Below are 15,310 nucleotides of genomic sequence, written 5' to 3' on the forward strand. Positions count from 1 at the left end.
TAATTTATCCAGTTTTTTTTTTTCAGTATTACCCTGACCCTGATATCAGTCCCATTCTACAACAGTGGCACCATGCAGTATTTGTTCTTTTGTAACTGAGATATTTCACTCAGCATAATGTCCTCCAGAGTCACCCATTTGGAATAATATTGCATGAGTTCCTTGTTTTTCAATGCAGTGTAGTATTCCATTGTGTGAATATTCCATAGCTTCTCTATCCATTCATTCGTTGATGGGCACTGAGGTTGTTTCCAACTCCTTGCTACATGGGTGTGCAAATATCTGCTTGGATGTCAGTTATAGTCTCTTTGGGTTATATTCCCAGTAGTGAAATTGCTGGGATGGGTGGTATCTCTATTTGTAACTTTTTGAGAAAGCACCATACTGCCTTCCACAGTGCTTGCACCATTTTACACTTCCACCAACAGTGAATAAGGGTTCCAGTTTCTCCACAACCTCACCAGCATTTGTTGCTTGCTGTTCTGTTAAATTTTGCAATATCTCATAGTTGTTTTAATTTGCATCTCTTTTAGAGCTAGGGATTTTGAACATTTCTTCATATTCTTGTTAACCATCTGAATGTTGTCTTCAGTGAAGTGTCTGTTCACATCCTGTGCCCATTTTTCTATTGGATGATTTACCTTTATCTTGTTGTGGTGCTCAAGTATTTATAAATTATTGATATAAGTCCCTTGTCTGATATGTCATTACCAAATACTTTTCCCCAGTCTGTGGCTTCCCTTTTTACCCTGTTTGAGAAGTTTTTGGATGTGAAGAGGGATTTGATTCTTAGAAGGTCCCATTCATCTCTTTTATCTTTTCCTGGTTGTAGGCTTTTCAGAATACTTGGAAGACTGTTTATGCTGTGGATTAGAACTTGTAGGGTTGTTCCAAGCTTTTCTTTAATGAAGCTTATAATCCTTGGTTTTAATCCTAGGTCCAGGATCTACCTTGAGTTGGTTTTCGTATGTGGAGTGAGGTATGGATCTTGCTTGAGTCTTTTGCAGATACTTTTTCAATTTTGCCAACACCATTTGTTAAAAAGGCTGTCATTTCCCCACTTAACAGATTTCATCTCCTTGCCAAAAATCAGTTGACCATAGATAGATGGGCTGATCTCTGGGATCTCAATTCTATTCCATTGATCTATGTGTCTGTCATTGTACCATTACCATGCTGTCTTAACCACCACAGCAGTGTAATAGGATTTGAAATCAGGAAGGGAGATACCTCCTATGTTTCTTCTATTTTTACGGAGTGCTTTGCTTATTCGGGGCTTCTTTCCATTCCAAATAAAACTGGAAATTGCTTTTTCCATCTCCTTGAAGAACGGGATTGGTATTTGTATTGGGATTGCATTAAATGTGTAAATTGCCTTTGGTCATATTGCCATTTTCACAATATTAAGTCTTCCTATCCATGAGCAAGGGACATTCTTCCACTTCTCAAGTTCTCTTTTTGTTTATTGTAGTAATGTTTTGTAATTTTCTTTGAACAGATCCTTTGTGCTTCTGGTTACATTTACTCCCAAGTATTATCTTGTGATTAACTATTGTGAAGGGTATTGTTTTTTTGAGCTCCAGCTCTTTATTCTTTGTCACTGTGATGAAATCCAACTGATTTTTGTATGTTGTTCTTGAATCCTGCCATTTTGCTAAAGTGGTCCACTGTGTCCAATAGTTTTCTTGCTGAGTCTTCAGGGTTTTCTAAGTATACTATCATATCATCAGCATAGAGAGATGATTTTACCTCCTCTTTGTTAATTTGAATACCTTTTATTCCCTTCTCTTGTCTTATTGCTATCGCTAAGACTTTCAATACAATATTGAATAAGAGAGGTGACAGTGGGTATCTTTGCCTAGTTCCTAGTCTTAAAGGGAATGCCTTTAATCTTTCTCCATTGAGAACAATGTTGGCTCTTGGGTTTGCACAAATAATTTTTAATCTGTTGAAGAAATTCCCCTCTAATCCTATTTTGTTGAGTGTTTTACTCAGAAAAGGTGTTGGATTTTGTCAAAGGCCTTTTCTGCATCTATTGATAGGATCATGTGGTTCTTGTTTTTTGCTTCATTAATGTGATGAATTACATTAATTATTTTCCTTGTGTTGAACCATCCTTGCATACCTGTTATGAATCCCACTTGGTCATGTTGAATTATTTCTTTGATGTATCATTGGATTCTACTGACAAGTATTTTATTCAGGATTTTTGCATCTGTGTTTATGAGAGACATTGGCCTATAGTTTTCTATTTCGGTGCTATCCTTTCCTGGCTTTGGTATTGAAGATATGTTTCCTTCATAGCATGAATCTGGGAGAATTCCATCTTTTTCTATTTTCTGAAATAGTTTATGTAGAATTGGTGGCAGTTCTTCTCTGAATGTTTGATAAAATTCACTTGTAAAACCATCTGGTCCAGGGTTTTATTTGGTTGGAAGTTGTATTACCTTTTGGATTTCTTCTTTTGTAATGGGTCTGTTCAGATGTTCAGTTTTGGTCTGTGTCAGTTTAGGTAGGCTGTGCATCTCTAAGCATTTGTCCATTTCCTCTAGGTTTTCATATTTGTTTGAGTATAGTTTTTCATAATAGTATAATGTTAGCTTTTTTATTTTAGTTGGTTCTGTTGTGACGTTGCCTGATTCATCTCCTATTCTCATTGTTTGTGTCTTCTCTTTCTTTTTTGTCAGTTTAGCTAGTGGTTTGTCGATTTTATCGACCTTTTCAAAGAACCAGCTTCTAGTTTTGTTGATAGTTTCAATTGTTTTTCAGTTTTATATTTCATTTATTTCTGCTCTAATTCTTATAGTTTCAGTTTTTTTAGAGGGTGTCATGTTTTCTTGCTGTTCTTTTTCAACTTGCTGGAGATGTTGGGTTAGAGAGTCAATGGTCAGTTTTTCCAGCCTTTTGATATGTTTGCTTATTGCTATAAGTTGACCTCTGATTACTGCTTTAGCCGTTTCCAGAGGTTTTGGTAAGTGATGTTTTCATTGTCATTTGTTCCAAGAAACTTTTTAATGTCACTTTTTATTTCTTCTAGTACGTAGTTCATGTTCAAGCAATGTGTTGTTCAGTTTCCAAACGTATGATTTTTTTTTCTCCTTTACCTTCTTATTATTAATTTCTAATTTTGTTGCATTATGGTCTGAAAAGAAGCTTTGTATTCTATGTTTTTAATTTATTGATGCTTGCCTTGTGACTTAGAACGTGATCTATTCTGGCGAATGTTCTATGCACATTGGAGAAGAAGTTATACTGTGCTTTTTAGGGGTGCACTAACCTATAAATATCCATGAGGTCAAGTTGATTAATTGTGTAGTTTAATTCTTCAGTATCTCTTTTGAGTTTTTTTCTGGTAGTTCTATCTTTTCTTGAGAGTGGCATATTGAAGTCTCTAAGTACTACAGTCTTGTTGTCTATTTCCTTTTTCAGTTTTGTTAATGTTTGTTTTATGTATTTTGCTGGTCTTTTATTTGGTGCATAGATATTTATTGTTGTTATATCCTCTTGTTATATTGATCCTTTCAGCATTATGTAGTCACCTTTCTTGTCCTTTGTGATAGTTTTTACATTGACATTTATTTCATCAGAGATTAATATTGCTACTCCTGCTTTTTTCTGGTTGCCGAATGCATTGTTTTTCAGAACAGATATTCCTGTATTTTAAAAACTTTTTGATGTTATATTTTTCTTTTTCATAATTTAATTCTTAAAAATATGTTGCAACAATTCTAAAAAGCCTCAAAATTTACTTCTCCAAATATTTCTTCTTTCTGTCTTTCTCTGACCATCCATATTTCTAAGCATGATATCTCTCTCTAAGGAATAGTCTCTCCTAGCAACATGCCCAGAGTATGTGAGATGAAGTTTTGTCATCTTTGCCACCAAGGAGCACTCTGGCTTCATCATCTCCAAGACATACCTGTTTACGCTTTCAGCATTGCATGGCATATTCAGTACTCTGCTCCAGCACTACAGCTCAGAGGCATCAGTTCTTCTGTTGTCCTTATTCATTGTACAGCTCTCAGAGGCGTTACTAGTGATTGAAAAGGCAATGGCTTAAATCAAGTGAATTTTATGCTTTAAATTGATAATGCTTCTCAGTAATTTGGAGAGATCCCAGACTATAGACTTGCCTAATACAATACGTCTTTTTGCTCTGTTGCTGAAGTGCCCCATTATACCATATTAGAGGTCCTTTTTAATATTGTTTTTGTTTATATCAAGGAGAAACACTAAAGATTTTCTAAAAAAGTGGTTTCATGAAACATTATTTTGGAACATGTCCAAATATATTGGGGCCATCATGACTCTCAGCATATAGATTTCTACTTTTATCTTATCTGTTAGTCTCCTTATCTGTTAAATGGGAAGATCCATAACATCTTCCCTATTTACTATGAAGATTTGTGATGAATATAAAATGAGGTTATATAGTCAAAGTGCTCTATAAAGAGCAAATGCTATTAAAATATAATACATTATTATGTAATCTATGTGTAATGTTTCAGTAGTAATTTTCATTTGATTTGAACTAATGCAGTTTCCCTGATGACAGGATTGGAGAATGCTAAATAGTGAAAAGTGACTGAAATTGATGAGCAAAGGGTGTAATTATCTAAAATGAGCAGCAGTCTTGTCAATGGAAGAACTCTAACTATACCAAACAGGACCATAATTTTTCCCTTGATTTTTCTTTTTTTTGTGTCTGTGGATTGTCTACAATTTAGTTCTTTAACAAGATACAATATCACCTTGTCAGATGGAAAGAAAAGAGAAGCTACTCGATGTCTGGGTGGGTTTTTTGTTCCTATTTAAAGATTTTAATGAAATCCATTTTAGACAATACAATAAGCTGGCAAAAGATAAAGGAGACAGTAATCTTTGATGGTGCCTCTGGTTAAGGCTGGCAACTTAATCAACCCATAGCTTTAAGAAATATGTTCTTACTAATAATTTTTTAAAATAAAAAAAGATATTTTAAAACCAGCTTCTGTATATTTAGTTGAGTATTTTTGTTTCATGAAAATTGAATATGTGCTGTATGGGTAGTTTGGTTGCCAAGAAAAAGAAAGCTTGGACCCTAGACTTGGGAGGATAAGAATCCTCTGAAATTGTAGGTGAAGGTATATATCTGTAAGTGTTAACACCAACACTTAGTCTTTGGCATCCAATCAATTACAACTAACAGGGACTGTCTTAAACAGAGTTGTATTGCTCTGTTGGGTTTGCAGGGCTTTTATCTGTATAGAAGCAGACTACTACATCATTCTTCTGTGGAATGGCTGGGAAGTTCTAAGCACTGACTCTTCAGATAGGCTTGAACACTTTTTTTTAAATTTTATTGGGAAAACATATTGGGGGTACAAGAAGGTGAGGGGTGGGGGCAGAAGGGTGAGGATGGGAAGGGATGAAAATTGCAGGGGTACAGTTACAGATCTGTACAATTTGGTTGGAGGGGAGAGCAGGTGAAGGAAATGAAAAGGATACAGTGGGGACCAGATGCTACAGGGGAATGGTAAGAATATTCCAATGGTGATTAAACCAACTGTCTTATTGATTTGCGAACTGGATGCAGACTCTCTGGATTCTTCATGCTGAACAGGGGCATAGATGTGAAGGGGCAAAGTGAGGACACTTTATCACCTTAGTGGTGGTCTTGGGTTAAAGCTGCTTGCCTTCTTGTTCTATTAGAAGATGTTTTCCTGACCTTTGCTCCCGAATGGACTGCAAAATGTTTTCCCAGGTGGGTCCAGTGGGGATGGCTGGTTGAACCCAGAGGATCCATTCCCTTTTGCTTCCTTACCTGGCAGTTGTATTTCCTTTTTTGTCACTGGCACTGGGTTCAGGATCAGGTCTGGAGTAAAACTCAGTGTTAGGGTTACCTATAGGGAAGGGAGCAAACCTAGAGAGCCACTGTCCTGGCTCCAAGAATTTTCCCTAGAACAAGTCCACCCCGCAGCAGCATGGTGGCTGCACCAGTCTCAGGGAGGCCCAATGCCTACCATCCATTCTGGGTGAGGGAATCCCTGTGTTCTGGCAGCAGAAGCCTCATGGAGCTGCTGCGGGGGCGGTGCAGTGCGTGCTCGGCAGGAGGGGGCTGGCAGCTGTGGGACTCACCCATTCCTCCTTGGGAATCCTTGAATTCCTGTTGTTGAGCCTTGATCTCCACTGAAGACCAGTCATCAACTGTTTAGCTGTTCAATTATCAATAAACAGAGGTCTGTAGAAGGCCATAGCGGCCCTGTTCCAAGTGGTCCACTGCTCTCACAGCTCACCACAATGTCTCTGCCTTCGCCACCATCTTGGATCCAGGAGTGAACACTTTCACCACTGTGCTACAAGGGCCACATTTGTAAATAATCAGAGTGAAATAAGTGATAAATAGGAATGAGTCTAGACAGAATTCAAAGATGAACTCCAGTGGCCTGAAACTCTCAGAATAGAATTTTAGAATTGAATAAGGGCTTTGAAGGATGGTTGATATATCAATTTCCAAATTAATAAAATTTTACATTTATAATTTAAAATATGTCAATATTGTGTTAATATAATTCACCTTTTCTTTTGACCTTTGTCAGCATCATATTATAGCTCACAGTAATACTTTTATAAAGTGCCTTTCTATTCTTGTAACAAGTATAGAAGAAAAACAAAGCTTTAGTGATTTCCATTTCCAAGGTGAGAAACTTGGGGCTTTATTAGCTTAATCAACATATTTTTCCCCAAAAAAAAACCACAACCAAAAAAACAGATGACAAAAGTAGAATCCAGCTCACTTCTCTTTTTGTATCATGAGTCCTGCCTATGACATGTCTATGATATGAAATGCCACTTTGCTAAAACCATGCAGAGCTTGGATTGCATAGTAAATTTATTAGTATTTTTTTCCACTGTGAAAAGTAGTTAAAGTCTAAAATGATTACAGACTCAAGATTTCAAAGAATAGAAAGTTGAGAAATTGGAAATTCAGGCAAGCTTAGACCATGAATACTTCTCATAATGATAAATATTTGTTTTAGGAGATAGTGATAATTCTTTTCTTTTGATTTTGAGTTTGTATGATTCTAGCTACTATAATTTTGATATCATGTCCATATTGACATTTTAAATACTTTATGAACATATATTAGTTGTCTGCAGCAACTGGATTCTGCAGAGGATTCTTTGCTGGTTCTGGTGAGGATTAGGGTGGAATGTTGACTTGCTAATGGGTGTGAGATGATGTGACATGGCCTCCTATTTAAAAACACATTTGGTCAGCAATATAGGGCAGTAATCCAGTTTGCTGCAGAGAGGTAGCTCATGGTTTCTGTGATGCTAAACACTGTGACACTGATGTGGCAATTGTGATAATGGTTACCCATGGTGTACAGTGTTTGGTGGATCTCCCCTATTAAAACAAGCTTGGAAGCAGGAGTGGCATCCACTTCCCAAATGACTTGCCTCCAGAAACTATGAATGTGGAGAAATAATGAAAGTTATACAAGTGTTCAGGTCTTTCATTCATTGGGTCACTATGAGTCATCTATGACTTAATAGCACTTAACAACAACAAGAACAACAACAACATTATTTCTGTAGGTGTCAAAATTTATAGCTACTGCCGATACTATTATGATTTTTTGTTCATACTTGTAATTGGAGGAAATATTAAATTTCATATAGGCTGTGGCCCTTGGGCCTTGTGTTAATTGTGTTTTGAGACAAACATTCTTCTTAGTGCTGTCAATTTTTGGTACTGAGATAACCTGGGGTTGCTGTGATGTTCAACACGGTGCCACTAATGTGTCAAATGCCATAATGGTTACCTATGGTGGATAGTGTTTGGTGGAGCTCCCATATTAAGACAGATTTGGGAGCAGGAGTAACATCCACTTCCTAAACAATATGCCTCTGGAAACTCTTATGAACTTAGAGAAATGACGATAATTTTTGAAGGGTTCAGGTCTTTTGTTCATAGGGTCACTATGAGTCATGCTCAGCTTGATGACACTTAACAACAACACCACCACAACCTGTAGCATTAAAGTTGGACTATGTTATGAACGTGACAAGGATATACTATACTTATAAGTATATATACTTAAAAAATAAAATAATTATAATCTATTAATTTGCTAATTAGTTCATTAGAGTATTTATTGCATACATATTATAGGACATATTGATGAGTAAAAAGGATTTTATAAACAAGGAATTAATTGTATAGTAAGGGACAAAAAGACACCCAAACAAGTAGCTCTAATAGACTAGGAAAAGTTTTTGAGAGTATAACAAAGGAAATAACTAATGGAGACTTCAAAAATGAATAGGTATTTTTCTGGCTGAGTACATTACACAAGATCAGAAAAAAATGTGAAGAAAGAAAAGGATGAGTATCATTTCTGGATACAGAATGTGAGTGATGTTTTGAGTTTTAGAAAGGAGATTAAATAGTTCCCTAAAGACAATGAGGAATTATTTTACATTTGCAAATGGAAGACTTATTTTTATTTTCTTCATATTTTGTAATTTTATTTTTCTTCCTCAGAAGTTATTTTTAAAAGTAGCCAATGAAAAATGTGATTTATTTTACTTAGGATAGACACTTTCAAGGTGAACCTCATCCCAAGTCTTGCTACCTGATACTGAGGTGTAACCAAATGACTGAAGATTTGTAAAGGACAGAGAAGCCTTCTAGATCAGAGTTCCTCAAATCTGAATTTCATGGAAGAGTTTAATTTTAAAACAATTTAGGAATAGGCTTAGACTAAGAATGCTTTTAGGAGAGCATAGTAGAACATTAAAAACAATGAACCATCAAACAGATCTATCCTCTCCTATAATCATTTAATAGAGGAAAGTCTGTTGCAAAGTCGACAAGATGGGAAGGCACACTCTCACGATAAATGATGGCTTTAATAGAATAAATGTAGCTATGTAACAAAAGCCGGTAGTGGCAGTGTTGTTCCTCTTGTTTTCATTTCATCTGCACACACAGCCAGCTCGGGTTTTAGCACTGTCAGCAGCCAACTTTCAGATCCTTCTTGTTATTCTCTTGAAATTGAGAGCTTACTTATTCTTTCTGTCCTCATGTCAGGTACTGGCACAGCACAGCCACTTATGCCCTGGCCACTGAGATAAGTGGTGGTCTCCAGCATCTGCCCCCAGCCCATCACCCTATATACCAGTGGCCAAAGGACTTACTCAAACCAGACCTTGTCTTGTTGCTCACTGTGAGTCCTGAAGAGAGAGAGCAGAGGATTGCAGTCCGGGGAATGGAGAAGACCAAAGAAGAAGTTGAACTTGAGGCCAATAATATATTTCGTCAAAAGTATGTATCTATAATATAGTGTGGGTGGTAGCCTGTCCCTGGCCTAGGTAGCAGCCAGGATCAGCAGAAGGTTTAGAAATCGACAATGTTCCCATATTTTATATACTACACGCATTCTATATTCTCTTAAGTAGTTTCAACTTCTTCAAATACAGTTGTTAGGCTAGGGTTACAACTTTGTTATATTTAGACAATAGGATATTTGAGAATTATATCTCTGTTTCTAGGTCTGACAAGACATTAAATAGTCTTTATTTCAGTTTCCCCAATTGTAAAATAGCAAGCATAGTATCATGAATAACAATCTCATAGTAAATTTCCCTTAGTTAGGTCATTGCTATATTTTACTTAAGATGTCTGTAATCTTATGTCATTGCAAAGCAAATATTACTTGTATGTTGTGGTTTACAGAACAGATGCTGGAAGGATTAAGTAATTTATCTAAATTATAACTGCTTTTAAGCAATAAGATGAGCTAAAATTAAACTCTGGGTGATTTTTAAAGCAATTGTTTGTTTTCATTACAAAGCAGTACAGTATAATGATGGGGGGAAAGTCTGGACAGTTGTGTTGCTTTGTAGCTGAGCATACATCTGTTTCATGGTACCATTCAGATTATCAAATTATGTTTGTTGTTATTGTTATGTGCCATCAAGTCACTTGCGACTCATAGTGACTAGATGTACAACAGCTTTGACTCCTACTCTACCCTATGCCAATCTTATTGTCTCTGACACACCTATCCCCATTGCTCCAGTCACTGAATCAATCCATCTGAGGGTTTTCTGCTCTTGTGCTGTCCCTCCACCCTCCCAAGGATGATGTCCCTCTCCAAGGACTGGTCTTTCCTTGCAACATCCCCAGAGTATGTCAGACAAAACTTCAGAATCTTTGCCTCCAAGGAGCAGCCTGGTTTCACTCTCTCTAGGATGAACCTATTTGTTCTCCTAGAAGTTCATGGTATATTCAATATTCTACACTACTACAGCTAGAAAGAAATTGTCTAAGTCAACAAAACCGGCACATAATAAAATAATTTACTGTGTATAAACATACTATGTTAAGAAATTGACTTATGTTAATTAAGTTAGAACCAGTTTCAAGCACACAAGGAAGGAATATTACACTGTCTATTGTACAGATGAGAAAAGCTAAAAGTACAGAAGGATGAAACATTTGTCAAGCTCGTATTGCCAAGTTCAAGGTTTTGAATCTTGCTCTAGCACAGACCCTAACTGAGTCAACAACGATGCTGTGTTGTTTCCATTATACAGTGATTATGCTCTAGTTAGGCCATATATTCATTAAGACTAACATTAGAAAGATATATAGAATTTTGATGAGGTTTCTGATCAGCCATGGGTGAAAAGAAATTATATTCTTACAATGTTCAACTTGTATGAGAATCTTTTGTGCTTAGACTGAGGAGAAATATAAAGACTGGATTGTCCTTTGAGCACTTTTTTTAACCTCTCTGAGACTTGAACTTCTTCTGCAAAATGGATATGACTATAATAGTTCCCTTCTTAAAGTTATTCTCAGGCTTGAATGAGAAGAATCCTGGTTAGTGCTTAGCTCAGCATATAATAGGCATACAATAAACTCTGTTTATGCAGTTTGTTCAGCTTCAATTTGAACTTGCATATGATTAATTGATGGTCCATCCCACAGTTAGTACTTGGCCTGGTTTTGACCGGTTTAAGAGACTGTGACACTAGGGATATCATTGCTGATGTTGTATGAATCCTGCTGAAAGCAGAGAATACCAGAACAATGTCTATTTGTGTTTTATTGACTATGTAAAAGCATTTGACTATGTGAGTCATAAAAAAACTATAGCTAAAATTGAGAAGAATGGGAATCCAAGAACCCTTAATTATGTTCCCATGAAACCTATGCTAGACCAAGAAGCTGTTATCCAAACAGAGCAAGGAAACACTGCACACTTTAAAATCCAAGAAAGGTGTGTGTCAGGGTTGTATCCTTTCTCTATACCTAGTCAATCTGTAAGCTGAGCAAATTATTCAAGTAGCAGAACTATATGAGGAGGAAGAGAGAATGTAGCATCAAGATAGGAGGAAGAATCAACAACCTACATTGTACAGATGACACAACCTTGCTTGCTAAACTTGATGAGGATTTGAAAACACTTACTACAGCAGATCAGAGAATATAGCCATCAATACAGATTGCATCACAACGTCAAGAAAAAATTCTCACTACTGAACCAATAGGCAACATCATGCTATTGTGGTCATGTGCCATTGAGTCCTCTGCTACTCAGGACGATCACATGTACAATATCTCTGAACTCTTTCCTATCCTGAGCCAGTCTCACCATTGCCAACACATCTAACCTCATTACCCCAGTTACTGTGCCAATCAAACTAATCTGGAGTCTTCTTTTCCTGTACTGTCCATCGACCCTTTCAAGCATGGTGTCCTCCAAGAAATGGTCCCTCCTGGCCTTATGCTCATAGTACATGAGATGGAGCATCAAATACCTTGCCTCTAAGGAACAGTTTTGTTTCACCCTCTCCATGATAGATAAGACTTTTTATTTTTGTTTGTTCTCTTTTTAGTCTGTGATTTAAGACTCTTCTCCAGCTCCACAACTCAAAGGCAGTGTTTCTTCTTCTGTCATCATTAGTCATAATCCAGCTCTCTGGTGCATAGCAAGTACTGTGAAGACCATGGCCTGAGTCAGGCTCATCTTAGTCTCTAGCCTGACAATGTTGCTCTGGAGGTCCCCAACAGCAGATTTCTCTAATGCAACTCATCTTTTTATTTCCTCACTGCTTGTGTCAAAAGTTGAGCATGAAAACTCAAACTGTTAACAATCTCATTCTCTTCTCCATCTATCAATTGGCCCAGTGGTGAGAATCTTTGTCTTCTTGATGTTGAGCTTCATCAACTACTTATATGCAAGTTCAAACTAAAGCTGAAGAAAGTTAACTCAAATCTACAGGAACTAAAACCTGACTGTGAGTCTATCTCACCTGAATTTAAAAACCACCTCAGGAACAGATTTGAGGCCTTGGACACTAATGAATGAAAACAAGATGAGTTATGGGAGGATATAAAAAATCTAATCCATGAAGAATGCAAATAGTCATTAAAAAGATAGAAGAGGAAGAAAAGATCAAAATGGATATCAGAAGAGATTCTGAATTTTGCACTAGAACTCTGAGAATCCATGCAAAGGGAAGAAATCAGAAAGATCTAAATATAAGATTTCAGAGGGTGGACCAGGAAGACAAAGCAAAAATTGTAACAAATTGTGGACTTGGAAAATCCAAAGGGTCAAATTTGCTCAGCATTTCTTAAGCTGAAGGAACTAAAGAATAAATTAAAACCTCAAGTTTCAATATTTAAGGATGCTATAGGCAGAATATTGGATGATCTAATAAACATTAAAAGAAGGTAGAAGGAGCACACAGAGTCACTGTACTAAAAAGAATTTGCTGACACAGAAGGATTTCATGAAACAATATATGACGAAGAGGCAGAAGTGATTAAGAAGGAAGTTCAAATTGTTCTGAAGGAATTGCAAAAAACAAGGCCACAGGCTGATGGAATACCATTTGACATATTTCAGCAACAAATGCTGCCCTAAATATGCTCACCAGACTGTGCCAAGAAATCTGGAAGACAACTATTTTGCTAACTCTCTGGAGATTCATATTTATTCCCATTCCAAAAAAAGGTGACCTGATAGAGTATAGAAAATATCAAGTAATATCACTAGTATCACACACAAGCAAAATCCTGCTGAAGATTTTGCCAAAATGACTGGAACAGTATAGTACATCGACTGAGAACTACCAAAAATACAAGCTGGATTTAGAAGAGGCTGTGGCATTAGAGATGCTATTGCCAATGTCATGTGGATCTTGGCTGAAAGCAAAGAGTATCAGAAGACTGTGTTTCACTGACTGTGTGGATCACAACAAATTGTGGTTAACCTTGAGAAGAATGGAAATCCCTGAATGTTTGTGTTCATGCAAAACCAATTCTTGGCCCTGGAAGCTGTCCTCAGAACAGAGAGAGGAAACACGTGTGGTTCATAATCAGGTAGCAGCACATCAGGGTTGTGTCTTGTGTCTGTATTGAGGAACAGATTGTTCTGGAGGCTGGAGTTTATGAGGATGAATGTGGCAACAGGATTGGAGGAAGACTCAATAGCCTGTGTTATGCAGATGACACAACCTTGCTTGCCAAGACTGAGGAAGATCTGAAGTGTTTGCTGTAGAAGGTCAAGGACTGTAGTCAACATCATGATAGGTGGATAAAATGTTGAAATTGTCAGTTATTTAATCTTACTTGGGTCCACAATCAACACCCTTGGAACCAACAGTCAAGAGATCAGGAGACATACTGCACTAGGAAAATCTGCTCTCCGGAAACTCTCCAAATTACTGAGGACCAGTGATGCCAGTTTGGAGCCTAAGATATGTCTAATTCAGGCCATGGTGTTTTCAGTAACTTACTGTGCCTCTGAAAGCTGGACAATGAATAAAGATGACAGAAGGAGAATTGATGACTTTGAGTTGTCATGTTGGAGGAAAGCACTGCATATGCCATGGACTGCCAAAAGAACAACAGATATGTTTCAGAAAATTGCATCTGTAGTGCTCCTTTGAAGGAAAGATGTTGAAGATTTGTTTCACATATTTTTGACATGTTTCTATGAGATGTTATTGCTTAGAAAGAAACATCATTGTTGGAAAGGTGGAGGGGTCAGAGAAAGAGAGGAAGACCATCAATGTGATGGATTGATGGTGAATGCAGTAATGGGATCAAGTGTGCCAGGGATGATGATGACACAAGATAGGAAAGAGTTCAGATCTGTTGTTCATAGTGTTGCTATGATCCATACTCAGCTGGATGTTAGCAACAACAACACGCAAGCATTATTATTAATTTACTATTTCAATAAAATACTCTAAATGTCTTCTTCGGGAAAAGTTAATTTCTGCACTGAACTGAATCAAATGAGACCTTTCCTCAAGATGTTTGTTTTCTGGTAGGTAATAATATAAACATAAATACCTTTGTGGGAAAAGAGGTCAACTCTTCTTTCTTCTTATTCTCCAGAGTGGAAGTATCCTACCAGCGGATGGAGAACCCCAGTTGCCATGTGGTTGACGCCAGTCCCTCTAGAGAAAAGGTCCTCCAGACTGTTTTAGGCCTAATTAGAAATAACTGTAATAACTTATAATTACTCCTGGTGAGTGAAACATTTGACTAGTGCATTTAAGCCCACAATTTAATATACAGATTTCTTTTGCATAAGCATGTTCTGTGGCAGAACATTGGAGATGAAATATTTTAGATTTACCTACATCATTATCCATTTATCTAAACTATTGTCTTGGTACTAATAGATGTATCAAGTTTGATTGGTCAGCTTTCTGTGAGGCAGTAGTGGTTGCTTTTCTGCCTAGTATGTTGAACATGTTCTTGAACTTATATTTAACTACAACACTCCCAAATGCGACAGGAATATAAGAAGATCTTTAAATTCAACTGGTTGCACCTTCACTTGTCTTACCATCACACCCTGGTGACACCTTATCTGAATAAGTTTGCACTTTGTCATTGTGGGTTAGCTCTATCCCTTTTGGTCTTAAATCCTATAGCCAAATGCTTCTGCAGAACATATTTAAACGTACTGACTGTTCAAGGGCACGCCTATGGAGCCATCCTGTGTCTGGGGGACATGCACAAAGAAGGCATCCGTCATTAGCCTGAGGCTTAGAACACTCTGGCGAGTCCCATGGGTTAGCACTTCGGAGTCAAATATGGAGATGTCAAACACAAAATGTTCCACATACATACATAACAGCGTTCTTTGAATGTTATTTTACTTATTTCTATTTCTTCTCTTCTGTAAATTTGGCTCTAAAGGTAATGATTTTTTTGCTCCAAATTGGATGCATTTAACTTAGCTAATCTAGTAACTTATTTATATCGATGTTTTCATAGTTTTTCCCT

At 37.0% G+C, this 15,310-nt stretch overlaps 1 protein-coding gene across 1 annotated transcript in view; it reads left to right on the forward strand.

Annotated features, from left to right (window-relative positions):
• Positions 1 to 14,534, forward strand: part of CMPK2 (cytidine monophosphate (UMP-CMP) kinase 2, mitochondrial) — a 24,348-nt gene extending 9,814 nt beyond the window's left edge. The window contains exons 4-5 of the mRNA XM_006895737.1: positions 9,080 to 9,313; positions 14,411 to 14,534. Of these exons, the coding sequence (XP_006895799.1) occupies positions 9,080 to 9,313; positions 14,411 to 14,534 (358 nt within the window). The remainder of the gene's footprint in view (positions 1 to 9,079; positions 9,314 to 14,410) is intronic.
• Positions 14,535 to 15,310: the final 776 nt, after the last annotated feature.

The sequence above is a fragment of the Elephantulus edwardii genome, unplaced genomic scaffold, assembly GCF_000299155.1.
Source record: "Elephantulus edwardii isolate Elephantulus edwardi_28Jun2011 unplaced genomic scaffold, EleEdw1.0 scaffold00175, whole genome shotgun sequence".
NCBI classification, from domain to species: Eukaryota; Metazoa; Chordata; class Mammalia; order Macroscelidea; family Macroscelididae; genus Elephantulus; species Elephantulus edwardii.